Source organism: Columba livia, chromosome 8, assembly GCF_036013475.1.
Source record: "Columba livia isolate bColLiv1 breed racing homer chromosome 8, bColLiv1.pat.W.v2, whole genome shotgun sequence".
Lineage (NCBI taxonomy): Eukaryota > Metazoa > Chordata > Aves > Columbiformes > Columbidae > Columba > Columba livia.
In genome coordinates this window covers 12,742,127-12,768,905 of record NC_088609.1, presented here as the reverse complement: position 1 = coordinate 12,768,905, position 26,779 = coordinate 12,742,127, and the positions used below count along the sequence as shown (strand labels likewise).

The 26,779-nt window shown below is 43.1% G+C and overlaps 2 protein-coding genes across 29 annotated transcripts in view; one reads left to right on the top strand and one right to left on the bottom strand.

Annotated features, from left to right (window-relative positions):
* Positions 1-26,779, top strand: part of FGGY (FGGY carbohydrate kinase domain containing) — a 309,627-nt gene that overhangs the window by 24,046 nt on the left and 258,802 nt on the right. The window contains exon 2 of one of the 28 annotated variants that reach the window (XM_065072028.1): positions 16,925-17,017. The exons of 25 other annotated variants lie outside the window; for them this stretch is intronic. The gene's annotated coding sequence lies outside the window, so the exon portion shown is untranslated. Of the gene's footprint in view, positions 1-16,924; positions 17,018-26,779 lie in introns of those variants that run through there. 2 more of the 28 variants (XM_065072047.1, XM_065072042.1) reach the window with 2 other exon arrangements.
* On the bottom strand, positions 596-2,819 carry JUN (Jun proto-oncogene, AP-1 transcription factor subunit). The gene has a single exon (XM_005515947.4). The coding sequence runs from the start codon at positions 2,205-2,207 to the stop codon at positions 1,263-1,265; it is 945 nt and encodes a 314-aa protein (XP_005516004.2). The 5' UTR covers positions 2,208-2,819; the 3' UTR covers positions 596-1,262.

Below are 26,779 nucleotides of genomic sequence, written 5' to 3'. Positions count from 1 at the left end.
TTTTCACAGCTTTTCAATTGCTGAAAAGTTTAGAACCCAGAGTAACACCCAAAAGGGAACGGATCAAGATAGGGAAAGGGTTATAAAATTATTTTCCTGTTGACAGCAGTACTGTCATAAACAAAGATCACCTCCTACATGGGAAGACACACAGGAATAAAGGTAAATGTTCCTATTTTTTAAGTCTATAGCGCTTTTTTTTTTTTTTTTAAATAGAGTCACTTGCCTTATCTTCCTGAGGGTATTAATTTAATAAAAAGCATGAAAGCATGCCAGGTCAAGCAGCCAGTTGCTCCAATTATGGAGCAATTTCTTACACTGCCTTTCTACCACTCTACAACCTGTTTGACATTAGCTGGCTAAACCAGGTCACTAGAATAGGGCCAGCAAGCTACTCAGGTTATGATTGGGGAACTACAACTTCAGAACAATTCAAAAAGTTGTATTAGTTTGGTGATGAGGATCTGGCCTCTCCTTCTCCAGGACATGCCTGTAGTTACAGAGTGAGTCTAACATAATCCTTACCCTTTAGAACTTAGCATAAAGAGCATTTTCCCAACTCAGGTACTAATAAAAAAAAAATGTGAGGGGGAAATGCATTTTAATTATTTTATTTTTCTTAAATATAATAGAACCTTCTAGATTTTTTTCCAGAAACAGAAACATTAAAAAATTATACTTTATTACAAATGGTAAACTCAGAGTGCTAAAAAAAAAAAAAAGCCTCTTATTTACAAACAATACTGGGCAGTGCCCAAATAAACAACATAAAAATAACTTACAAAGTCATGAAGTAGTTTATTGACAATTATCAACTTTCATAAAATAAAATAAAAAAAAGATATGTACATACACAATTTACTTGAAGGCAGGCAGAATAGTTCTTTTTTGTTTATCAGCCTCCCACAAACCTCCCTCCCACAATTTTTTTTTTTTTTAAGGAATACTACATAAAGCAATCTACAGTTTCTATTGCAGTTTAACCTTAATACTGAATGATCATCGAATGTTAGGTCCATGCAGGTCTTGGTCAATGTTAAACGAAGATCTGACATCTCATCTGGGCAGGAACAGCACTTCTCAGAGTGGTGCTGGCCACTTCACCACTAACTCGAGCTGAAGGCTCGCCAGTCTTTCCACACATGCGCTTTGCAGAGCACAGGCAGGACTCAGCCTTTCAGCTTTTCCCATCAGCTCTATGCATCTGCCACTTTTGGTTTTTTGTTTTAGCTATACCACAGTTCTCATTTAAGACAGTCTCTTCAAAATGTTTGCAACTGTTGTGTTAGCATTAGCTGGCACCCGCTGTTGACATGGTTCATGACCTTCTGCTTAAGCTGTGCAACCTGTTCTCTGAGCATGTTGGCAGTGGATGCCAGCTCTGAGTTCTGGGCTTTCAAAGTTTTCACTTTTTCTTCCAACCTGGCAATCCTTTCCAACTTCCTTTTCCGGCATTTGGATGCTGCAATTCTGTTTCTCATACGTTTTCTCTCAGCTTTGATTCTCTCCTGTGACTCCATGTCAATAGGGGACAGGGGAGGAGTTTCCCCTGGCATTTCAGGTACAGTCTGAGGCTCTTCTTTTAAAGCCTGAAGCCTGGGATGCTGCACCGGCATCTGGGGGTTTATGTGATGCTGAGGTGCATAGCCCATGCTGTTTGTGTTGTAGTTAGGTGCAGAGTTGAGTGCGTTGGGGTTGAAGTTGCTGAGATTGGCGTACACTGGCGGCTCGCTGTGTAAATTCGTGTTGAAGCTGCTGTTGCCGGCCATAGAAGACACAGGTGCCATGCCGCTGTTAACAGGTTGAGCAGCGGAGGTGACGCTGGGCATAGTGTTCTGGTTGTGCAGTTCTGCCAGGGCTCTCACAAAGCCTTCCGCGAACCCCTCTTGCTCATCGGTAACGTTTTTGGGGCAGAGGAACTGCGTCGGGGTCGGCGTGGTGGTGATTAACCCGTTGCTGGACTGGATGATGAGCCGCTCCAGTTCAGGCGAGGCCAGTTTCAGGAGTCCCACGTCGGGGGACGTGAGGATGTCGGCGTTCTTGTTCCTCAGGTGCGGCTTCAGGTTGCTGGATGGGTCGGACAGGTTCAGCGTCATGTTCTGCTTCAGCACTTTGGCGTTATTATATCCATACCCGCCGCTCTCCGGCGGCACGAAGCTGGCGTTCAAGGCATCCTCGTAGAAAGTAGGCTCCATCTTTGCACTCATAGAACACAGTCCGCGGAGTGGCGCCGGGAGCTGCGGCAGCGCGGAGAAGCTGCCCGGCCGCCGCTTGCGCTCCGCTCCGCGCGGCCACCCGAACCCTCCCGGCCGCGCAGGGAAGGAGGAAGGAGAAATCCGAGCCTTACTTCTCGCCGGACGCGGAGAGTCCTCCCGGCGCGGGCCGGGCCCGCGGTCCCTGCCGCCGCCGCGCTGGGAGTCCGCCTGGCCCAGCGGCCCGGGACTTCAGCTGGGCGCCTCGCCGCCCTCCTGCTGCTGCTGTTGCTGCTGCCGCGGGGTCGGGACGCTGCTCCGGCGCCACGAGTTGCCGCGAGTACTTTCCCCGCCTTCCTGCGCGCCCTCCCCGGCCCCGCGCTGCCGTGCTGACCGCAGCCGCGCTGTGCCCGTTCCGCTCGCCTCCACCCGGCGGCTGGATTCGCTCTGTTGCCGCCTGCCCGCCCTGCGCTCTGAGCCCGCTCACGGCGTGCAGCCCTTCACTTATCAGCGACCGGGAGCCCGCTAAAAATAGCCCATGATGTCACCCCGCGGGCTCCCCATTGGCTGCCGCCGCCTCTCCCGGGGGAGGCGGGCCGCTGGCCGGGCCCGGTGCATAGGAGCCGGTCGCCATGGCCACCCCGCCCCTAGAAGCTTCTCAGGGCCGGCGCGGGGCCTTGTGGGATGAGGTAATGCTGGCGGCCGCTCGGGGCATTGTGGGCTGACGTATTGTTTTTGAATATCTGGTTACCGCGTCTAGAGCGCGAGCGGGGTTGGCCGCTGGCGGTGCCTCCTCAACGGCCACGTACCAACAGCCCGCCGGAGGGGCGGGGGCGCCGCTCAGCCCCCTCGCTCCGCTGCGGCCGTCGCCCGCAAGCCGTTGCCTCCCTCTGTTTGTTTTCACGTCTGTTTGTTTGTTTTCGGCCGGTCCCTGCGACAGGCTGGAGGCGGGCCGCGTTCCGCCGTGCGCCGACGTGTTTCGACCTGTCGTCCTCCGCTGTTCCTCCCCCATCCGCCGCTGGTGGTACGGCCCTTCAGGTGGTGCTCCGGGGGAGGCCTCACGTGATTTCCCCTCTTCGCCGCGGTCCCGCCGCCCGTGCGGCTTCCAGGCAGAGCCGGGGGTGGTGCTGGGGCCAGGGCGGGCACCAACCGCCGCGGGGCGGCCCCCGCCCACGCGCCCGTCCCGCCGAGGGCCCCAGCGCCTCCCGGTCCCCCGGCCGGGTGTGCCCGAGGCTGGCGGCGGCCGAGGCTGCGCCCGCGGCATCTTTCGAGCTGGGGACGACGGCTGTCGGGGGAGCCCCGGCGTGTGGGAAGGGCGTCCCGGCTCCCGGAGCACCGCCAGCGCCGCCGGCCTTGCGGAGGGCGCTCAGCCGCCTTCCCGCAGGGCTGAGGGCCTCCCGGGCCCTGCGGGACCCTCAGCCCAACGGGAGCCGCGGGGCTGGGTGTTGCGGGTTTCGTCCGATACCGCCTGATCGCTGTGGGGGTGTGCGCAGAGCAGGGCTTTGCCATTATAGTGATCGGCTTTGAGAATTCCCGGCCTCGAAAGTGTGTCAGGACAACAGAGAGGGGAAATAAAACTTGACAGGAAAAAATCTGGTTCCAGATGGGTTTCTCTAAAGTCGTCCTCCAAGGGGAGAGGACAGCGACGGCCTAACTTTAGAACGAGTGCCCTGGTATTACTGTGGAAGTACGGGTTAGCCGGCAGGGAAAATAAAGGCTGGAGTTGAAGGATCCTGGTTGAGGAGAAAAGTCTGTGCTGGCATGTTCACTCGGAGCAACAGATGGGTGATCTCTGGTTCACTGTGACTGCTCTGCGCTGAACGTCGGATGCATCAGTGTAGTACATCTCTCTAATAAAAGGGTGTGCCTGACTGTCTGGGTTTGTTTTTCTTACCTTCCCCCTCCTCACCTTGCCCTGCACACACCCTTTTCTATGGGAGGTTGTGAATTTGTGAATGCTGACGTGCAGCTGCCTCTGGAGTAAAGTGCAGCAGCTATTTAAGGACAGGCGGTGACAATATAGGTAGAATAGGGACTGAGCAGGTGAACTTTTGTATCGTGTTGCCAAGAGTGCAACAAGTGCTGCTTGCACTTGCGACAACACAAAGCTGGTACCTGCTGGTTTTGGGTGGTCCCACTTTTTATGTCAGTGAAGAACTTGGTCTATCGAGTTTGGTCTGTTTTTACAATATGTGAGGCTGACAAATTTACGTCTAGGTTTGAAAAAGCACTTTCAAATTCTCCAGTGCTATTTTTCCCTAGACATAATGACATAATTACCAGTTACAGTATAGGAAGCAAACAGAAACACAAGCAGCTGTGAAAGAGAAGTGAAGGTCCAGCTCCCCTGTTTGAAGTTGTTGATTTTTTTTTTTTCATTCTCAATTTCCCTCTGCTGTTCCCACCTGACTTCATTTGACCACATGGTGAGCACTGGTGCTATTTCATGTGCTAACTGGAATTATGCAAATAATACATGTGCTTCTTTGCACCTTTGTGTGAACAGTCTGTGGCACAAAATACAAGGTTTTGGCTGGCAGGTGGGGTCACTGTGTGCTGTTGGTCTACACACAGCCTTCACGTAGGCAGCACCTGTCTGTGTTGCGGGTAACTCAAAATACTCCACTGCTGCTGTACCTTCTGTGGCAAATAGCTTTGCCAAGCAGCAGTAGGTTACTGCATATGCACAAAAAAGTCTCTAAAATTCATAAATGCAGTGAGTGCTATAAGGAGTTGTTTAACTCCTTTTTAATCTTTACATACAAGATAAATAGAGGCCAGTGCCTGACTCTTCTGGCACACGAGCCAAGGGACATCAAATGAAACTGGCAGGTTCAGAACAAACAAGACAAATGTCTCCACAGAATTGTAGTTAAGCGGTGGAACTCCTTGGCAAGAGTGCTGTGTGGACTGAGGGATTTTAAAGTGATTAGATGAATTCACAGAAGTCACTTAAGGGCTATCGAACACAGTGCATCTCTGGCTCTGGAAATCCTAAAGCTGCAAATGGCTTGTGCCTGGGAGAGCATCCCGAGGTGAAACTGCTGAGTGCTGCCCTGGGTTTGTTTGTCTCTCCAGGTATCCACCCGTGGCTCCTGGCCGAGATGGGATATCTAGTCAGACCTGATGTGTTGGCCCTTGCTGCGTTAAAACTCCCCTAAGATAGTCTGTAAATGATCAGTCTCTGTTGTGTCAGCATGCAGTTTGACGTTTATAAAGGGCTTGTCTATGCAAGGAAGAAATTCTGGAGAAATACAATACATGAATTTTACGTAGTTTGCTGTGTGGAAGTTCTTATTGTTAAATAAAAATTATTTTAAAATTAAGCCAAAAATATCCTGGTTTTATGTTACATAGCAAGCCATGCAAATAATTTGCTTTAGTCAGTTTTTTGTGTAGACAAATAATACTAATTAAATTTGTTCTGGCTAATTGTTGACATATTTAATTTCTTAGAGTTATTTTGTTTTGTTTTATCTTTTTTTGGTGTTCCTGCATTGTTTCTTTTGTACTAGAAAGCCGAGTTCAGACTATAAGGAACATGGTCAGTGTAGCCTTAACCACTCCATTTAATATGTATTTGTGTAACCTAGAAAAATTTGCCCTTGTGGTCTGTCCAGTTCAGCCCCACCGATATCAATGCAGGTTTTTCATTAGCTTCAGTGAGTGTTGGATCAGGCTGGTGATATTAACTTTTTATTATTATTATTTTTTATATTTTTTTAAATCTGCCCATTTCAGTTTTCTACTTCCTTCCTTGAACAGAGGTGGAGTTTCAGGACTAGACATTCCAGTTTGCCAGAGACATGTTGCTGCTGGGGCCTGTAGCTATAGGGGCCACCCATCAGTCCACTCATTGTGTTAATTGCTGCTCACTTGGAGGTTATTTGGTTGAGGCTGGCAATAGACAGTCAAGCTGGTCATGAAGGTTGTGCGTAGCAGGAGAGCTCTGAAATGAAAGACAAATGCTCTTTGCTGCTCTGAGGGGATTTTCTATCTCTCTGTTCCTAATTCAGGACTGACCGGTGAGTGGGTGGTTACAGAGGTCTCAGCTGAGATTTCAGCCCTGGGTTCTTCCCCGTAGTGGGCCCTGTGAATACAGAGACCGTGATCCTTCATGGCCATTAGCCAAGGAACTGGGAATTTTGGTGACTATGCCCTGATTTATTAAACAGCTATTACTCTAGGGCTTTTTTTCCCCTTTCCTGATGTCCTTAAGTAAATACTCCTTTAGCAGTAAGAAAGAACACTTACTGACCCATTTATAAACCAGAGCCATTTACATGTCTCAATAAACTAACTTGTGGGTAGGGATTGGAAATGAACTATATACCTCTGTTGCCGTGAGAGGCAGATGCTCTGAGCAGCAGTAATGTAGATTTTGATTGATAAAGTTCTCTAATCAATCAATACAAGGCTGACTGAGGCGGTCAGATAATCTGAATAATTAAATGGCTTTTCAGGGACAAATTAAAATTTCTTGTACATACCTCATCCATCTAAATTGTATTTGGGGTCCAGGAATAAATGGGTTTGTTATTTTGTTTTACTCCTGTATCAAAAATGCTTTTGGCTTATTTCTAGACCATTTGAAAAAGAAAGAAAAAAACCCACACATGAAAAACCCCAACCAGAACCAAAAAACAACCAAACCCCAAACTAAAACAAAACAAAACAAACAAACAAACAACAAACAATAAAAGATCAATCACAGTTTCTGCTCTTTTATGTTGGAAGCAATGCTCACAGAAATAAAATGCTTGTTTCCATAGTTTTTCTTTTAAACTTAGATCTATTATACCATCTTGCTTTTTCCCCTCATCAGAGATGTTTCCACAGTATTTTTTTATGTAGACAATTATTTTCATTATATAGATTTTTTTCTTATTTTTTCCCCTGAGTTCATGCTTTCAAATGTGACATTCTGCTTCACCTCTGCATGAAGTGAATAAGAGTAGGAATTACTGGATCTTCTCATACTGCTTTTCACTTGCTTAAGGAATTACTATAGAGCAGGTGTCCGCAGTTGAGGGAGGCAAGAGTTGGAAGAGTCAGAAGGAGCAAGTATTCTAATTACTACATCAGAGTATAATAAAAGAAGCTGGGGTGAGAGGACACAGGGAGCAGCGTTTCCTTGGGCCAAGTGGAGGTAAAATAATTCATGGGTATTCTTGCTCCCAGTTCCTCCCTGTTTCCTCAAGGTGTGTTTTCGTAGTCGGCTCAAGTCCACCTCAGTCTGCAGCGCAGCAGAGGTGTGGCAAACAAGTGCCACATCATCCACCCCCAGCTTCCGTGGCCTCTCCTTTTGCTCTTTTCTCCCAGTAGGGCTCTTGTGGCCAGGTAGAAATCCAGGAACTAAATGTGGCTGAAAGCTGAGCTGAAAAAAAACAAACAAAAAAATTGAGCATACAAGAGAAGGGTGGGAATGCATTGGCTGGAGGAACAGTGGGACTCACAGCTTGAAGTAAAGGACCCTGGAACCAAATCTGTATAAGAAGACTGAGCACTAGTCTTGTGCTAGTCTTCAGTTTGCACATGAAAAAGGTTCCTCAGAACTATAGGCACTTGTAAAAGAATATCATGTCCATCTCCTCCACCCTCAATTAGTCATCTCATAACCAAGCTGTACGCGTTTAGTCCTTTTCATCTTTCTTCTTGTCAAGCCCTTTAGCCTGTCCCCCTCACCTACTCATCCCACCAATCATTTTAATTAATCTCTGGATTTCTTTGAAACTAATCGTTTGTGGAATGGAGGAAAATGAGTTGGTTAGAGAGGCAAGATTGTGAGTGATGGAGGTGGGGCAAAGTTAGGAGACTTTGCAAGACCTGTTGGGTTACCTCTGAGGCAGGACAGGAAGAGTGACTCGGAACACAGAGAAAGGCTGCAGAAGTAAGGAAGGAACCACTAAAAACATTTTCCGTTTTCTTTAGAATGCTGTCCGAGCAATTCAAACCCTGGATGTTTATGTGCAACATATGAATGAAAGATTTGATTGTCTCTAAGGCAGATAGGATGGTAGAGTGGTCTCCTCTTTACCCAATAGTTAGTTATACTAGATTTCTCACTATTATTTTTCCCATTCCCAGCTAGCTTTATAGGGGATTTCGGTGGTCACTGCAAGTGTTCAGAAGTAGGTTTTCAAATAAGTAATGAACTATATGTTTTTGTTTGAACAACTGTGTATATTGTATAATTTTTGATAAAAAACTTGACTAAATAGAAGTTAACTAAATTGTCTAGAGAGGAGTCTGAACGGAACCCCGAAGCCTTGCTCCCCGTGCTTTTTACGGTGTTAAAAATCTAAATGTCACACCATTAATGTCTCTGTGTTCATTATTTCTTTGCCATAGCATACCTTGTGCTCCAAGAAACAGAGAAATAGGCAAAGTTCCCATTCTGTGGAGCTTAGAGTCAGAAAAATCCTCTGTGCATGAAGAGGGCTGGCAGAATAACAGTTGATCCATGGCGGGAGCCCAAAGAGCAAGGGTAAGGAGCAGAGGAGGCACTGGAGGACGTGTGGCATATGGGAAGCAGACGGCTGCACTCAGCATTGTGAGCTGACAGCATGAAAAAATGTACCATACTAGTAGAAGCATATTAATGCGGAGTGGTGGGGAGACAGAAGAACACCTTCAAAAAGATATTTACTGTGTTTGAGGACAAAGATCCCTCTGGAAGTGTGCATTTGTTCAGACATTGCAGTTTCACTGTGGAGAACTGAAGGTAGCTTTCTGGCACTTTGATGCGTGAATAAACATGTATTAAAGTAAGTAGTGGCAACAAAATACATTGATTTATGACTGCCAGTTGTGACTGAAAGCTTCAGAATAACTGGATTTAACCATTCAGAGCCCTTGGTAAAATAGCTTGGTTGTGATTAGGGTCTTGGGATGGATACAAAATGCTTGGATTTTTAATTAATAAAAAATCTGGCATCCTGTCAAAGTTGACACCTCACTCTATCTTAGCAGCTGTTGGAACAGTAGGCTTCTGGCAACCTGGGATAAAGCAGCGCTTGCAACAGGAGAAGGAAAGGAAGCAAGTCTGCATGAGACCAAAAAAGCCTAGTGTAAAACACCACAGAGATGAGGGATTTCCAGTGAGCAATCAAGCTTTCCTTCTCTGTGCTGTGGGTTCAGGCTTGGATGTGGACAGGGAGTTTCTGTTACTGAATGTCACCAGTGGTTGGTGGCAGATGTAGGGACACCTGTCTGAATTCCAGTAATGTTTCTGACAGTGGTGGCAATAAACAGAGAAAGCATTCAACAGTGAAAGTAGGTCCTGCAGGTTGCTCCTTCCCAGGGATTATAGTGGCGGAGCCTGTGGGGAAGTTTACAGAGTGCCTGCTGATGACATGCAAATGCAAACATCCACCCTGGATGACAAGTCATTTGTGTTGGAGTCACAATGTGGGAGCACTTAGGGTTACCAAATAGTCAAGGATGGCATTGTAGGGAGGAAAGGGCACGGCCTGGATAGGATGATACCTCAAAGCACAAGGAGACTTAAAGACTTCAGTTTTGGAGAAGATGCTACTAAAATGCTACTCTTCCTTTATCACATCTGATTAATAATAAACCTGATCTCTGATTACAGCTGAAATATCACCCAGTGACTGCGTGGCTGCTCCCCACTGGTCTGGGCAGCCCTGTCCCCCTGTGGGATGGGAATGTCCTGGTCTTGTCCACAGCAGCCCCTTAGGACTTCCACAGGAGAAGAACCAGGATACTTGAAACCCTCAAAATTGCTGTTCTTTCCTCTTGTCTTTGGTACAAGTTGTATGCAGTTGCCAACACTGCAGTGTCTGTACGTCCCCTTGTTTCAGAAGGAAGGAGAGAGTCCACAATCAGTATTGATCCCTACCCGAGATCTTGTTTTTTCAGGAGCACTGTTCACATATGTGCTATAGGAAGTGCTGCACCAACAGCTGGCACGGCATTTGGCAGACGCGTTGGTCAGCTCACAGAACTGTTTAGTCAGACTTTAGAGAACATGTAAAATATGTAAAAATCCATAACATTTGAATATATTAGAAACAAGTTCATGAGATCAAGGAAAATATCTATGATAAAAGGACAATAATAAAGCTGAAGGCCTAAGGGCTGTGATGGCTGCGAATTGAAATGCAGCTTTTAAAAATTTACCTTTTTTTTAAAAAAAAAAAAAAAAAAAAAAAAATTTAGGCAGCACTACTAGAAAGACATTCCAAAAATGGCTGTATGGTATTTAGAGATCTGGGTACCAGTTGCAGTGTGCACATATTTGGAGAGGCTTCTGTTCAGCTGAGAATGGGCTGTGGACTCAGGTAAGTCATGTGAGAGGGATTAAGCACTCATGTTGTTAGAGTTAATGGTACAATGTAGCCTTGTTCTAAATAAGCATGTTTTGTGCTGATGTTTTCCAGTTACTGCGTTCCTTACAGTCAGGATAGGAAAAGGTGTGTGGCTGGCAAAACTGCAAGCCCGGACAAAGCAGTTCTGGGTGTGGATGCTTACAGCCCATTGCCAGGTGCTTCAAATAGGCATTTATGTCAAAGATCTGAGGTCAATTCAATGATAGCCGATTTCAGCCCTAGATGATTACATAAATATTAATAAGAACAGTGGTGTATTTCACATTTATGTTATTGGTCTGTAAAGTGTTTACCTTACCCTATAACAGTAGTTGTGGGGAATATATATCCCTTCAAGAGAACCAAGAGAATGTATGAAGTGAAGTGAAAATTTGTTAACCTCTTTAATGTAACCTTGTGAGTATAATGAGAAATAATCTTATTTTCTGTATGGCAGTAGAGAAAAACAGGAGAACAGAATAAACTCAAATGGGATATAACTGCAGTCTTGCCTGGTTTTCCTCCATGCTGAATGACCCGTAATCACTTTTTGCATCTGTGTGGTTTGGTTTCCCTGCCTGTAAAATGGGGATAATGAGACTGAAGTTCTAGAAAAGTGTGCAGATCTGTGGAGAATAAATGCTATTTAAGTGGTATGAAGTATTTTAATTTTAAAACATGCATTAAGGATAAAGGTACAGAAAAAGAATGGGATTTCATCCAAAAAAAAGATCTAGGATTAACTTATTGGTATAAAATATTTGTTACTGGCCCCATTTGCTTTTCAGATATCAACCATTGACATTTTTACTGGTTCATCAGCCTTGTAGTGCCTTTTGAATCAGACCCAGGACTGTGTAGAGCATATACTGGCACTTAGGTTTATGCCATTTTCACTCTCTGGTTACTCTCTGACATTTGACCAAATATCTGCGTTGCTATCGGCTTGCTTTTTTGGACATGATGTGAGTTTGTTTGTTTGTTTTCCTTTACATTTAGAGTCTCTGCTGTGAGAGGCTCCGACAATGGTTTGAAGTTGTGAATGTCAAAAATGCTGTGTAGGAGGAAGTATTACATGTTGGCTTCCCAGAAGGGGGAAGCTGAGGCACAGCGATAAGCACCTCTCCAGAATCACAGATAGTTTCTTTGAAGAAAAAGCCTTGATATTTAGTCCAAAACTTTGACAAGAAGACGGTCAGGTGAAATACAGGAACTCATTTGTATTACCCAGCCCTTGGGGAAGAGGGGGAGTGCAGCAGCCATTCCCTCCTCGCAGGAATGGGTATTGCCAGTCCCAAGGAAGTGAAGCTTACAGCCCCCCTTGGACACTTCCATCCAATAAATGTGCACCGAAGCTTTCTTGCCTGTTTTTACATGTATGTTACGTTTTAAAATGCTATACATCTAGCAATCATTTTTAAGGACAAGTAAGAAGTACTTTTTAGCAGACATAAATCAGCACAAATTACGATGTCGTTAGTTCCCCAAGTGCTTTCAGCCGGCGCTGCTGACATAAGAGGGAGTCCTGCCCTCTTCCTGCTCCCACGCTGTCCCCTCCCTTGTGCTGACACAGCCGTGAGGTGAAGTGTGTTGGGAAATACATCCCGTTCAAAACTATCCTAGCGAAAAACCTGAATGGCTGGGGAGAGAGGCATTTGCTTCTTTTCAGGCTGTCACCAGCATATCCTGCATTAAAGTCCTCGTGGAACCACTGTGTTACTGCAATTCACTGGTCTCCGTGGAAGCCAGGACCTTCCCTAGTTTGTCCCAGTGGCTTCTGGCTAAAAGTATTGTGCTGCAGCTGGAAACTCGATCAAGCGAGTTTCAAAACATTTCATTCATACGTGGTCCTCAGTTGAGTCTTAAGACACCTTTACTATAGTCACTAGTGCTTCATAAGCCTTGTCAACATTGCAGTGGAACAAAGGTTCCTCTTGAGACTTTGTGTTGTGTAAATAAACCTTGTGCCTAGCAGGGTGTCACTGAGTTAATGTAAAGCCCGAGAAGGGGAGGGCGTGGGAGCAGCATGCCAGTGTTAACGTTCTGTTTTCTGCACAGGATTGCAAAAGGATTGCAACAGCCCAGCCTATCTGAGCTGCTGCACGTACCGTAGACATGTCTCTGCACTTGAATTTGATATGGGTGGTGATAGAACAATATACCTTTCTGGGAAATGGTAATGGGCAGCACGATTTTGTTTTAAGGAAATTCCCCATAAACAATAGCAGTTTTCTTCTTAGAGCACTGATGCTTTCCAGGTGGCCCACCAGACAGTCAAACAAAGGAAATATATATGGCAGCATTTACTCAAGGGTTGAAGTTTCAGGGTAAGGAGGAGGAATGTAGAAAACCCCATGAACTTTAATAGTTACGCTTATATCTTTGTGGTGGCCCTGACTTCTTTTTTTTTTTTTTTGCTTCTCACAGATCAGTAATCGGGGGACAATCGACAGGAATAACCCCCCTGGTAAAAACACACTACTGTTTCTGAAACAAACAGCATTTCATATGCAAAACTGTCTGGTAAAGTGTATGCTTAGGGTGCTTTTTCAGGCCTCATGGGAAGTTTTACAAAGAGCAAGCTACCTTTTAGCAAGTGCTTTTCTGTTAGTTTCAAACTCCTCTGTTGTTGTTTTTTTTTTTTCTTAGAATGATTTTCCCAAAAAAGGTGATACAAACCGTAAGAGAAGTCTCAGTAGAGTTTACTGCCCCCCTATCCCCTTCTCTACTTCCCTCTTCCCCCAAAGACTGGGAGCTCTCAAAAGTATTTTACTATCCTGGAGATTAAAAACAGTGTCTTTAATTTGCATTTGTCTTGTAATAGCTCTGACTTTCACCGCCTTGTCCTCCCCTCGGTTGAGAGTCCATGTGTGAGCACTCCCTCTAATGTTTATACGCTCACTGTCAGGTTCAATAAGCAGTATTTTAGCAGGGCACCTTCCCACGTGAAGGAAAGGTTTCCAGTTCTTGTCTTAGCTCCTGCTCCTCCACATGCAGTGTCTTGACAAGGCACAGCAGAGAAGAAGAGAAATGAGTATTGGCAGTATCACTAAATCTTACCTGATAAATGGAAATTAACTCTAGAACTTCATTAATCCACTGGCAGCTCAGATGTAGGGCAGCTGTTTACAGGGCATTTTATAGGTGTTCCAGTTATGCGAGTTTTGCATAGTACCTATTTTAAGTTCAGGCATTTTATTAATAGTGTGTCTGGAAAATTTTAGAACTGTAGTACAGCAACACACCTCTTAGATAACACTGAAAAGAGTATGATAATCTGTTTAAGGATTCTGTATGTAAATACGGATATTGATAAAGAGAATCAAGATAAAATATAAATGTTAATAATTGCTCCTAAGACAAAGAAAAATTGGCAAGCAGCCGGAGAGGAATTAGAAATTTAACTAGTTTTACACCGCAGGTACTAGATCATACTGGTAGAGCCTCAGGTCTCGTCAGTGAATGGCATAGCGAGGACCAAAGATTTCCCCTTCATGAATGGGTACAGAGAAATAAAATTTCCCAGAGAACAGAAACATGTTAAAGAAGTGGACAGATTTTCAGCTTTGAAGTAGAAGAGATACTTTCATTTTCAGTATCTTTTCCTTTTGCAAGACTAGGAGTGTTAACTCTTGTGTCTGAGCCAAAATTCCAACCTAAGCAGAATGTACTCATCTAAATTTTCCTTTTAGTTTCATTTGGACAAGGTATTCTTTGGTGTAGTGTTGCTGTGTACTGTTACAGCAGTTGCTGTATTGGGAGCTTGGGAAGGCACCCGCATGTAAGAGGCTGCATAAAAACTAGACTATTGTAAGCTCAGAGAAACCCCTAAGTGTGATGATTAGAAAGATAAAACAATTAGGGAAAACACATCAAAGAGTCTCAGGGAGAGTTCTAAAAGGAAAAATACTGATTATATTTGTTTTGATTTTGTCTTACACGAAGTAAAATATGTGTGGTGTGTCCTGGGTCACCACCCTAAGGGGTGTGTACTTAAAGACAACAGAATCAGACTCCAAGACTTCAATGTGGCTTATTTTGGTTGCAGGGCTGGGAAGATAAGATATAATTGTACCATATACATAGTGGTGCTATCAATCTGATAAATTATACTTTCCATACACCCTTGACCACCTTGCCTACCCTCTGCTTGCTAATCTGTTTCTAGCAGGATAACTCCCAGCTTTCTGACCTTCCGAGAAACTTTCAACTATGATTTTTAAAACAGTCACAAAAATGTTCTTCTTTTTCCAAATTGCAGTTCTTCTCTCTGATGAAAGCAGTCAGAGGCACGAGATGGGTAACATTGATTGCTAAAGCTTGTGTGCAAGTTCAGGTTCAATAAACTGTGAATCTTAGAGGCTAAAATTGTTTAGAATTCCATTCTGGATCTGGGAATAAAAGCAGACATTTATGGGTAGTCCTGTTGTTCACACTCCACCAGATTCTAATACTGTTATTTTAAAACTATGTTAGATTTGTTTTTTAAAGTTTGTTAGACTTGCTGTGCCATGGGAACCAGGTTAGAAAAGGTTTGAGCTAATAAAATATGCAAAACGTGGTTTTAGGGCTTTCCTTTAATGTGGAAAGGGGAAGAAAGGTTTTAGTCAGTTACAGCAAATCCAGTAAGGGAACTGTTTATTTAACGCTCTTATAGTTATTTTTTTAATGTACCTTTTCAGAGCTTTTTAGCTGGGTTTAGTTCATACGGACTAGCATATTGAATAATTTCTACTTGATATGTGTTTTTCAGTTGTTACTCTGACTTCAGTAGTTACAGTAATTTTCTTTCTGGCACGCTGGTACAGTAGATCCCAAAAAGCTTAAGGAAAATAAATGAAGAGGACTTTGGAAATGGGGGAATATAAAATATCATCCTGATAGACTTAGAAATTAGGTAGAAAGATTGCATCTGAGTTTATTTTCCTGTGAATATATCTAGCATCTGTAAATTGATGTGGCATTAAGAATATTACAGATTCTTGTTTGATGTGGCTGTATACATTGTGATTTTTTTACTGGAGTGATGCAGCCATCCTAAGAAAATAAAAGCCAACAAGGCCTTGAGACTGTCCTGGTCAGAATGTCATCTCTATTTCTGAGTCCACGTAGTGCTCACTTGTAACATAAAAACACATCCAATAGATCCATGTATCTGAAAATGGCAGAAAAGGTGCTTCCCTGGCTACTTCATGTTGACAATAATTTTATATTTTTTTTTCCACATTGAGAAAGGTGCTGACAATAGTGCATATTATTTTCCTACATCAACAAAAATATATTGTAAAAAGTGTGAGGTATAGCAACATATGCTGTGCCAGTTAGGTGATAGGTTGACTTTGCTGGTTATGCATATTTTGCTTTGACCTCTTTAAAACCCTCCTGAGTTTGGGTCCAAGCTGCTGAAGAAAGTGTCTTGTACTTTATGCTTTTGAGTATAAACAAGAGAGTGGTCGGGACAAAATGTTCTAGGTGAAAGATCCTTGCATTTTCATTGTGTCCTGCTGCTGTCTTGATTTGGCAATGCCATAAAATCCACCTGTTTCCCTGGTGCATTGGGAACTCTGAAGTGCAATGGGTGAGTGAACCAAACATGAGAAACAGAATGGAGAATGGATGTAGGCAGCAACAGCTGCCTTCCGACCTTAAGGGCTGAGAGAATTTTGTCTATGTCAGGGATGTCCTGCTCTTGTGCATTAGGTAGGGTCCCTTTTTGTTCAGATCAAGAGTCTAATCTTTTTTGCCTTGTTGATAGAAGTATAAAGAAATCACCTTCTTTATGTGAAGAGTAGACCTAGATTCCTTTAGTTTTGATCTGATCCTCAGAAAACATCAGATCTGTTTGCAAAGCTAATAGAAGTGTAATGGCAAGAGCAGCGGTGACAAATACGTTTTTTTTTCCTTACTATCAAAGCTAAAAATGTGGTCTTGATTTTTATATACTGTTGTAACTACATAATAATACATCTAAAGGCTAGCACAGTTTACAAACACAGAAAACATATGTAACAATAGTTATTTGTGCCAAATATTTTTTTTCCCCACATACTCCATCCTGCCTTTGTTACTCAGGGCACTAATGCTGCATTAATGTAAGCAGCAAACTGCTGCATTTATCTTTATTTTATTCTTCCAAGTCATAGCAACATGCTGGAACAAAAGCCGTTGTCTATAGTAAACCCTCTGAAGTCTTCTAAGGGCATCCATCTGGATAGACTTTGTGGTTGCAGAAGGGCTGATGCTCTAAGTGTTCATTCCACTAATGGTCTCATTGATTTTTCTTTACACTCTTTGCAGGCTGCACAGAGTCTCTGTTTGAGTAAGAATTGCAGAATATGATGAATTCAAGAATTAGAGGCATGTGTTAAACTAAACCAAGGTTTCTCTATCTGTCTTTAGGATGGTTAATCAAAGAGGTGGCTCAGAAGTAGACTGCTCAGTCTCCAGTGAAGCAGATGAGAAGTGCAGTTGGGAAGCACTGTGAAAAACCAGGTGCATAAGTTTGAAAATGTTCACCCAAATCACATTATTAAAAGTAGTAGGGAAATGTCATGACTTACTGAGATTAAACAAAGACCTGCTTAGAATCTTGTGACTTCAGCTCATAAATGGATTTCATCACTCATTACAGCTGCATAAACAAATGCATGTGGTATACATGCATGTTTTGTTTTTGGAAGCTGTTGTTTTTGAAATCCCCTTAGAGGTTTTGTAATTGCTTCTAATGAGCCAGCACTCCCTAGTTCTGGAGCGATGCCTTGTGTACCTGAGCAGCATAGCACAGTCATTGCTTTTAAGGGAATAGTTTGCCTGCTTTTCTCCCTTTCTGGCAGCTGAACTGCTTTGGCAAACAAGTTATTTTAAAGGAGAAATTTAAAATATGAAACCTGGTGTCAAAACTTTAATTCCTTTTATGCAAGTAGTCTTACACTACTGCTCCTTTGGAGCTATAGAAATTTAATCCCAGCCCAACCAACAATTGGAGAAAGTCCTACACATGTCTGAGCTCATACTGAATAAGTTTGTCATGTATCTAGATTTTTTCAGTTACTTAATCTAATTTTTCATGTTGTCTGTGGCCTTATTTCTCCTGATGGGCCTCTCATGAGGAATCCTAGAAATGGATGCCCTGTGATTATCCATGGTAATTAGTACTTCTTCCATGTTTTCTTGCCAATATGTTGCAAGTGGGATGTGGCAAGATTAATCAAAGTTTGGTCTTCCTGCTGTGTTTATTACCTGAAGGCACTAATGATGGCAGCAGTTTGTGATGTAGAGCAGACACTTGTCTGTGGATTTTAAAAGTAGTACGGATCAAAACTATCAAGCCATTCCCATATCTCTAGGTTAAAAGTTGCTGTTTTCATTTAAACCTGTGCTATTCAGCATCTCAAGGAGGCAGTTATCAAAATGTCACCTCAAGAAACTAAGATGGCAAGATGTATGGGTAATTCTTTGAATTTCAGTATGCCATTTCATACTCAGAACTGAGATGCTGTATTATTCCTGAATGGATAGTGTCTCATTTTAATGTTACACTGTACATTTTTTTTTAACCATTTCTAAAGGTAAACTACTTTTTTTTTTCTTTCTCCAACGGAAAATATTCAAGGACACTCTACTTTTTTGTTGCCGTTTTTGAATAAAGATTTAAAAATCAAATTTAAAAATGGATATTGTTGGGGTGAAATGGTAATTTTCCCCTATTTTACTCACAGCTTCCTCTTTTAGCTTCTAAAAGCTAGAGTCAGGAAAGTAAAAAGAACAATATGGGACTGTTCATGGTCAGGGGTACTTAGACATATATCCTATATAGATGGATTTGGCTTGAAGTGGTTTAGTTTGTTATGCTCCCTAGAAAAACAACAGAGGTAATAAAAAAAATTTAACTTAAACCGAATTAAGCTAAAATCTTTTTCATTTTCTGTCAAGCAGCCTTAAATTTTAGGCAATTTGGGAGGAGTCTTAATTATGTGCATTCCTAAAGTTTGCTTAAACAAATTGCTGAATGTCTGAGGCTTTGAGTGTCCTGCCCCTTCTCTTCCAGTCTTCAGAAAATCCACTGGCTCATCACCTCTGAAAACCTGCCCTCTTATGCAGGTAGCTAAAAAGATGTCTGGCATTAGAGACTCATGCTCCAAAACGTTCCCTTGAATGCCTCAAAATGTCATATTAAAATCAAGTACGGTTCACCCACAAACCATCTGGCTTTACAGATCTGAAAACAACCTTTCAATTAATTAAGCTTCTCTGCTTCCTAATAAGGCCTATTTGAACTGCTCAGCGGCTGGAGACGGCCGGGCTGGGGGTCTGCACGGTGTGTGGCTGTGGCCAAGGGTCCCCGTGGCCGGTGTCGGGCCAGGCCTGGCTGGGGAGCCCTGCCTGGCCGTACCTTTGCTACACTGGCTGGGCAGCTCTTTGTCTGGGGCTGGGAAATACCTGGATTTCTCCTTATAAGGCCAGCGAGTTGCTGCGGGAGCCCCGGTCCTGCCCCAGCGCTTCCCGGCTCTGCTCAGCCACGCTCCTAAAAAGGCAGTTCCTTGCTCCCGCTTCCCCGAGCGGAGCTCCCCGGGGAGGAACGACAGCCCTCCCAAGTCAGGCATTGGACTTACAAGGAGAGCCGTGTTTATGGATTTTGCTGTTGCGTCTCAAGGAAGCTGTTGTGTTTACAAGCCCTGCTGGGGTTATCCTCTCGTTTAGTAGATAAGCAGTGAATAATGAAAAGTACAACAGAGTGTGGCATCTGAGCCTGCGAGCCTCCCCGCACAGGCACATTTCTGCAGTGGTATAGATCTCTATAGGATCCCGCGTGCACTGTTTGAAGCAGTTCAGAGCCGAAGTCTTGAAAGCCTATTAGGTGATGGTTTTATAATAGAAAGTACTCAGCAGCAATATGAGCTCAAAGCAATTCATGTCCTTTTTCCTCCCTCCCCTGGCTGCCATTCCCGTACTGCAGCTTTGCTTGTGCTTGCTCAGTTCTTTGTGGGGGCCACACTGTGCTCGTGGTTCGGTTTGGTCTGAAAGCCAGAAAAGAGTTTTCTTCTCAGATTACAGTGTGGCTTCAAAAAAGTTGTGTTAGTGGAACTGAGTGAGCGGTAGATTAAAAAAAAAAAAAGGGAAAACCCCCATAGTCATTAATGTCCCGTGCTTTTCCTGACATGAAACCAAAGCAGCTGTATTCTCCTCCTGAATAAAAACTCTTCAAATGCTGAATATTTTATTAGATATTTTCACAGGTTTAATTGAAAATTTCTGAAGGATCTGATTATTGGCTTATTTATTTCTTATGCCAAGTTACAAGCTTAGTTACAGTCTGATAGATTTTTAAGGACAAGTTTTTTACTGGAGCCAGATTTTAGAAAGGCTTGAATATGCTAATTCGAAAGGGGGTTTACACTCGCTATTTTTCTTTTCATTTAATCAACAAATCATCTGAGCTTAATATGAAAGAAATAAAGGGGAGTGTTTTTTAAATTTAAGATCTGTGAAATTCTGGCATGTGCAGTGCACCGAGTGGTCATATACTCATTTCAGAAAGAGAATTAAAATAATTCCTTTCCATGGGGGCTGTTTGGGAAAAGTCCCTGCATAGTGTCCTCCTGCAAGCGTGCAAGACATTGGGGTGCAGTTCATGGGGTTTGGACACGCTGTACTCGGGCACAGCAGTTTGTCTCTTCAGAGCCACATATTTCCTTAGTTTATCAGTCTGCTCCTGGCAGTTCTGTTCAACCTTTGGACTTTATGGCCTCTCTCAGGATGTAGCATTGGTTCCCTAATATCTCTTCTCTTGTCTTTTGCCAAGTTTCCAGCAGGCAACGAGGCTGTGACAAGCAGGGTCACAGGTGTTGAAGGAAGTTAGCAGCACAAACAATTATTATTACAAAACCAGATTCTGTGGTTACAGGGATGAAATACTGCTTTTCTTTATGAATGTCATACCATCCCTATCTTCCCTTTTTGTGAGATTATAAGGTGTTTTCTAGCTCATTTTCCTTTTGTATGGGTGCTAGGTGTGTGACTGTGGATTTAGTAGGAGGGGTTAACAATACTGATAGATTAAAAAAAAAAAAAGAATGCCATGCACTCCTTGAATGCACGTTGTTGGCTGAGATCTGTTGTATATTTTTTAATGTTGTTTTTATACTGCTGGTTCCTTAAATGTGTCTGTCATGTAAAACATGTTAAAACAAGTTATTCATGTGTTTGAATGGTAGTAAATGAGCTACATAGGAAGAACAGAGATCAGACAATAAGGAAGAGGGTGATTAGAGAGAAATATCGATGGGGCAATAGGAAGAGGGTGATAGCAGCTCTGATACTATGAGATGGCATGTCTGACCAACAGCTATGGAATTTGATAATTTAGAAGGAAAGCCCATTTACAGCTAGAGGTTTCAGACACTAAATATAGCAGAGGAACTTAACCAACTTGTGGTTGGCCAAGGGATGCTCCTGCCTCTGCCAAACAAGGTAGGGGGTAGTCAGCAAAGATTGTGTTGGAATATGGGAAATACCACTCAGTAAAGAAATTCTTAGCATTTTTGGCCGGCTGCTGGTAGTGGTCCAAACGTACACCATATGTCACGTTTTGTGATCCAGAGCTTTGGAGGATGTATGTTGTTGGGAAGACGCAGACACGAAATGATGGTGGAAGGGCTGCCAGAAGCACAGGAGTTACTTGGAATTCAGAAAGTGCCCACTTGTAGTTTTTAAAGTGAAAAGCAACTGCAAAGTGTCCTGTCTTCCATACTGAATCATTAAAGCAGCCTAAACTGTCAAGGTCTTTTAGAAATTTTAGAAACATTTAGAATTTTTTTTACTGTTAGAAAAGTACTCTGTATACACAAAGTGTTTGAATGCACCCAAACGACAGTAAATTTGAATTAACAGCCCCCATCTCTTGCTCAGTAGAGCCATTCTCAACCTGTGATTGTGTTGCTTTTCTTAGTCCAAAATGCAGCAGCTCTGCATGGGGCACTCACTGGTTTATGTACAAATTTGTAGCAGAGCAAGTCTGTCAGCTTTAGTGATGTTAATATTTTTTTATAGACCATTCTAACTGTGTTCCTTTGCCTGAACACAGTTACAGAGAAATCCAGGACATATTCTCCTTCCAGTATGTGAATTAAGTTGAATTGTAGACTCATGTTTCAGAAAATATAAACCTGCCTACTACAGAAGGTTTCACTGCTTAACCACGCTGATAAAAGTGTGAATGTTTTGAAGGTGAGATTTAGAAAAACTGGGGCATTTTCAATCCCAGAGGTGGTCTGAAGTCCCACTGTCCGATGGTAACCCTCATGTTAGCTCTGTGTGCAGTCTCAGCCCTTTGTTCATTCTCTAATCATCAATCTCCAGTTAATTCAGTGAGACGACTTGTGGAAAAAGGTGACTAAAGGTATCTGACTTTGCCGTTTAACCGTATGAGGCATTCAACTACAATTCTGATAACATGGGTTCAAGCACACTTTAGAACAAATGGGTTCAACAAGCTAATGTTGTTAAAACTGTGCACATTAAATATAATCTGTGCTTATAAATGGGACCTTTATCAGGAAACGTCACTAAGAATCTAAGGAATCTTTAATGAGTAGCTTATTACTTCCAGGGATGGGCTCTGTAGGTAGTTTACATAAAGCTAACATTTTAGTGTTTGTGTATTTGGTCAGTGAGCAAATACACTTTCCTAGTAAGTGTATTTTGATGTTAACAGTACAAGCTCATGTGTTCTAAGCTGTGAATGTCATTGCTGCTTGTAAAAATCAAACTTACAGAATTTACAGAATTAGCCATCACAGCTCAGCTTGCTTGTTATTGCTTTAAAAAAGTATGTTGGAAATCAGAACAGCGGAGTTAGTACTGGAAAAACATTTGTTGTTAACTAAATGCTGGTAGCCTGTGCGTCATTTTCATTGGTATTTCTAAGGCTGTTATAATTTCTTTTTCACTAATTGTGACTCCTTCTGGTTTGATACAAAACCCACACTCTTCAATGCTTGCAATAGACACCCTAAAGGCAAATGGACTAGTTAAAGCCCCAAATAACCTGGTCTGACCTTATAGATGACCCTGCTTTGAGCAGGAGGTTGAACTATATCTCCTGAGGTCTCTCTCAATATAAATTATCCTATGATCTTGTGATTTGTAAAAATAATTAACTCTATTTTTGTATCTCCTTTTGGAGTATCATACTTCGAAATTCCTTGAGACGCTTGCTTTTTAGTAACGGCTGTAACACTGAGCACTGTCACCCTAATCACTCCGCAGGCCTATTGAAGTGAAATGGTAAGCAGATGTCATGTTATCCTTTCAACATGGTTACTCAACCAAGTATGCCACTTTGCACACAAGATAGCGCTAGCCACAGGTCAGGGTGTTCAGTGTGTCGCGGGAGCTAGACCACGTGTGCATTACCCACTTGTTAAAAAGGTTTCATTAAGAATATTTGATCTGGCCTGCCAAAAAACTTAGCAATGTATGATTAGGCTTTTTGTTAAATATCATGGCTTTGGAATTCATTTGAGCCGAGAGGAAAAATATAATATGTCATCTCCAGGCATGTAAGATGTCTTCGTGTTCTTCAGGTTGTACAATTTATTTGCTACTTGTGTTGCAGAAGGCAAAGTAGTAAAATAGTGTCAGGGTGCCTAATACAACTCATGAGGCCTGAGGTTTTTTTCATGGGCCTTAAGTGCATAAAGGAGGGTACCAGAAGGAAGATGGCATTTTCCAGGGCTCTCATCACAGGTGGGTACAGCCCAACTTTTAAAGGTACTAACCAGTAACACCTTGAAGTGCTGGGCTGTAAACTACAGCAGACTGGCGTCTATTATGTAAGCTGTTTGGTTCTTGTGGTGAGGATGAGAACCTTAAAAGCTGGGTAGGGTACAGAGCAGGAAATGGGAGCCATTACAGCCGTCCCAAGGGAAGTGGTTCCGCTCATGAATCACAGTCCTGGTTTCACCGTGCTGCGTGGGAGTGGCGTCCTGTCACAGATGGATATTGCTGGTGTCTGGGGCCTGGCAGGTCTAACTGCTGCAATGGGAAAAGAGCAGGAGACTAGTGGTCCCACCAGCATCACACCTCCACAGCCTGCTAACCATCATTTGGGCAGCTGAAGCAGGGGAGAATCGGGACACGTCAAACCCCGTAGGCTGCTTGAATTAAGTTATATGGTCCATTGCTATTAAGAAGATGACCAGACAGTGACATGGACTAAAGTCCTTTGCTGAAGTGTTTGACCACATGCCACAGAGGCCTTGGGTTATCCTGTGGATAACAAAACCTGTTACTGTGTGAGACAGCCCAGGTTGCCAAGTCTTGCTTTCCCCTCGCCCATGAGTCACACAGCTCTGGCAGAGGCTGGAGCCCATCTCACACTGGCACAACAACCTCCTGGAGCAAACCCTCTGCATAGGCTTCTGGGCCCACTGCTGCTTTGCCGAAGAGCTGCCACACCCCGGGTTCTTCAGGTCTTCTTGTCAGGGCACCACTAACTTACTCATAACGGATACGGACATTGAAACTGAGCGGTCCCTCCCTCCTCTGCTTGGCAGGCTCTGTGGCTCCTAGAGGCTTTTGCACTGCTGGAAAGAACGTGGCCCTTCACTTTGTTCTGTCTAGTCCAAAGCTGGCTACAGGAGCTGTTTCCATCAGTTCTCAGGAAGAGAAGGCAGAGAAGATGAGACAGATCCTGGCAGTTGAGTGTCACCATTATTTATCCTTCCTAAGCTCACTGATGAAATAAATCCCCAAACTACTATTCATCCAAGGCTTTTGTTTATTTTCTGTAGCAGTACTAGCAATGGCTCTGCATTGGTAGCACAAGTCTGGTATTTGCAGTTTGAGAGACCGTGAGTGTGCACAATGGATGACATGGAGAAGGGACAGAGCCGTGTCTCCCACTTCTGTATCTTTCCACACTGATTAAGTGCATCTTCTTCCATCTCCAGTGCAAAGATACACAGAGCTGTACCACAGCTCACTCTCCCATGAGCAGATCATGTAGAGGTTTCTATTGTTCATAAATCACGGTGGAGAGAAAGCTGGGTCCCCGTGGCTTCTGGTAGTGTTGTGGCTCACCAAAGATCTTTAATCTCAGCCCTTATTTCTTGCTAAGAACTTGTCATCTTAATCATGGAGCTAGAGGTGCAGCAGCACCAATAATTTTGGGAACTTAGGTCTTTGATATAAATTTGAGTTAATTTTATGATATTAGGAAGCTGATGCAGTGGAAATTTTGTATCACCAGATGTCTTTGCAGCAACAAAGTCTGTCATTAAATCTTAATGGCAATCCACAGAAGTGCTTGCAGTTTTGGACAAATGGTAGCACTTACCAAGTATGGTTAACAAGACCTGACAGGAGTGACATAGGGCAGGACTGTTGGTCTTTTGTGGATGGACTTTAGCTTTGTCTGCTCATATATCAAGTTAGCCAAGTGTAAACTATTTCTGTTAGAGAAGTTAAGTGCTTATGGCCTGAAACAATAGCCCCTACTAAGGGCCCAAGTTTATAAGGTCAATAATTAGCTTATTAGACATACAGATGTGCCTGTGTAGGTTTTTGAATTTCATGTTCCATCTGACTTGCATCCAGTGAGTTCAGATGAGTTTTTAAAAGACAGTTCATGGATACCATGAAGGGGTTCTAAAAAGATTTGTTGAAGAAACAAAGGGGGAAAACTGACAGGAAGTCTCAGGAAGGAGCACTGGAAAGAGCATCCACACTTGGTGTTTGGAAAAGCTAAACTAGACTGATGCTTGGGCTTTGCTCACTCCACAGTGGCTCACCATACATTGTACCCTATGGGTTCAGAAGTTGATTACATGTTCAAATAGGGAAGGATGATCAGATCTGTTGTCTAGAGACACTGGTCATCTCTGCTTTTGCTAGCATCTCAAGAACAGTGCTTTCAGGTGATTTCCCCACCTGCCTACAAGCTCCGGTAAGAGAAAACAGGCACACAGCAGGGTCTTGATGATAGAAAGGTTAAAAGAAGAATCTTACAGAGAGCTGAAAGCATGAAAAGGATTTCAGGAGTTCAGGTGCAGTATCTTCTGAAAGACAGAATACTTGCAACAATTGATCTGTTCTGATGGAAACAGTTTCTTCTAGGGACCTCTCATAATAGTTTCCACAGCCAAGTACAATTTTTACTTTAAAAAGTGTGAAGATTTTCTTCTGCTTTAGGTTAGACTGAAAGCCACTCGAAACACTGACTATGCCTCAGTATCTGCCATTTTCCTGGTAAAATGTGGGACATCTTTTAATTTCTGTATAATTCAGCAGTCTTCCCAAAGTCATAGTAGGGTTGAATAATAAGTTAAATCAAACTATATGCCTGAACACAAACCCCACCAGTCTTACAAGTTGTTTTGTATTTGTTATTTTATATTTTTGTTAAAGACAAAACAGTAAAGTCAGGAGGGAAGGGAAATTGCTTCCTACCAAGTCCTAGTCGTTATTTTGAATGTAACAGTACCCTGTTCCTGGATGAGGAATACACACAAGGTGACAGGTGGATGCAGATGGAGCACTAGGAAACTGGGAGGTTAGGTCAGGCCACTGGCATCAGGAATTGGACAAGAGCTGAGGCTAAGATTCATAGTAAACCTTCAATTAGATATTCAAGCTAATGAAAGAGCAGCTTAACCTTAAAGACATCCTCTTCCTGGTGGCTTCATGTACTCCTGGGTGCCAAGGCTTGTGGTCTTATGATCACAGGTCTGCAACAGCAGCCTTAATGGAAGTGCTTTTTGTGCAAATGTTCCAAGGTGTTAATCCTTATGTTAGTGTAATTAGCTGGAAAAGCTTTAGGTTGAAATCCAAGCAGCATTTTGAAAAACAGCTAATGTTTTTGTCATTGTCTTGACTGGCAGACTGAATTCAACTTGGTTGGATGATTTTGCAAGTAAGAGATGTGCTTAGACTGACAGCTTGTACATTGTGTTGTATCTTCCAAAAGAATTTTTATAGTTTCTAGTTATAAGCTTCAAAAATAGTGTAGGTTTATAACTGAAAGACTAGCAGATGTTTAGCTGTTGCGGATAAAAGCAAGGTTTAAGTACAGCTATTAATTTCATGTGCTGGTGTCATGTAAAACAGTGCTGAAGACCAATGCATTATATGTGGCTTTTAAGGATACTAGCACCCTAAGAAATTGTTTATATCTCTCTTGCCTATTCTTTGTAACTCTTTGTAATGCTTCCAGTGACTACAACAATATACTTAGATAGAAGAGCTGATCTACCA

What these genes read in the sequence shown, in the direction of transcription:
- JUN (XM_005515947.4), bottom strand. Translation starts at nt 2,207, where the DNA reads ATGAGTGCAAAGATGGAGCCTACTTTCTACGAGGATGCCTTGAACGCC.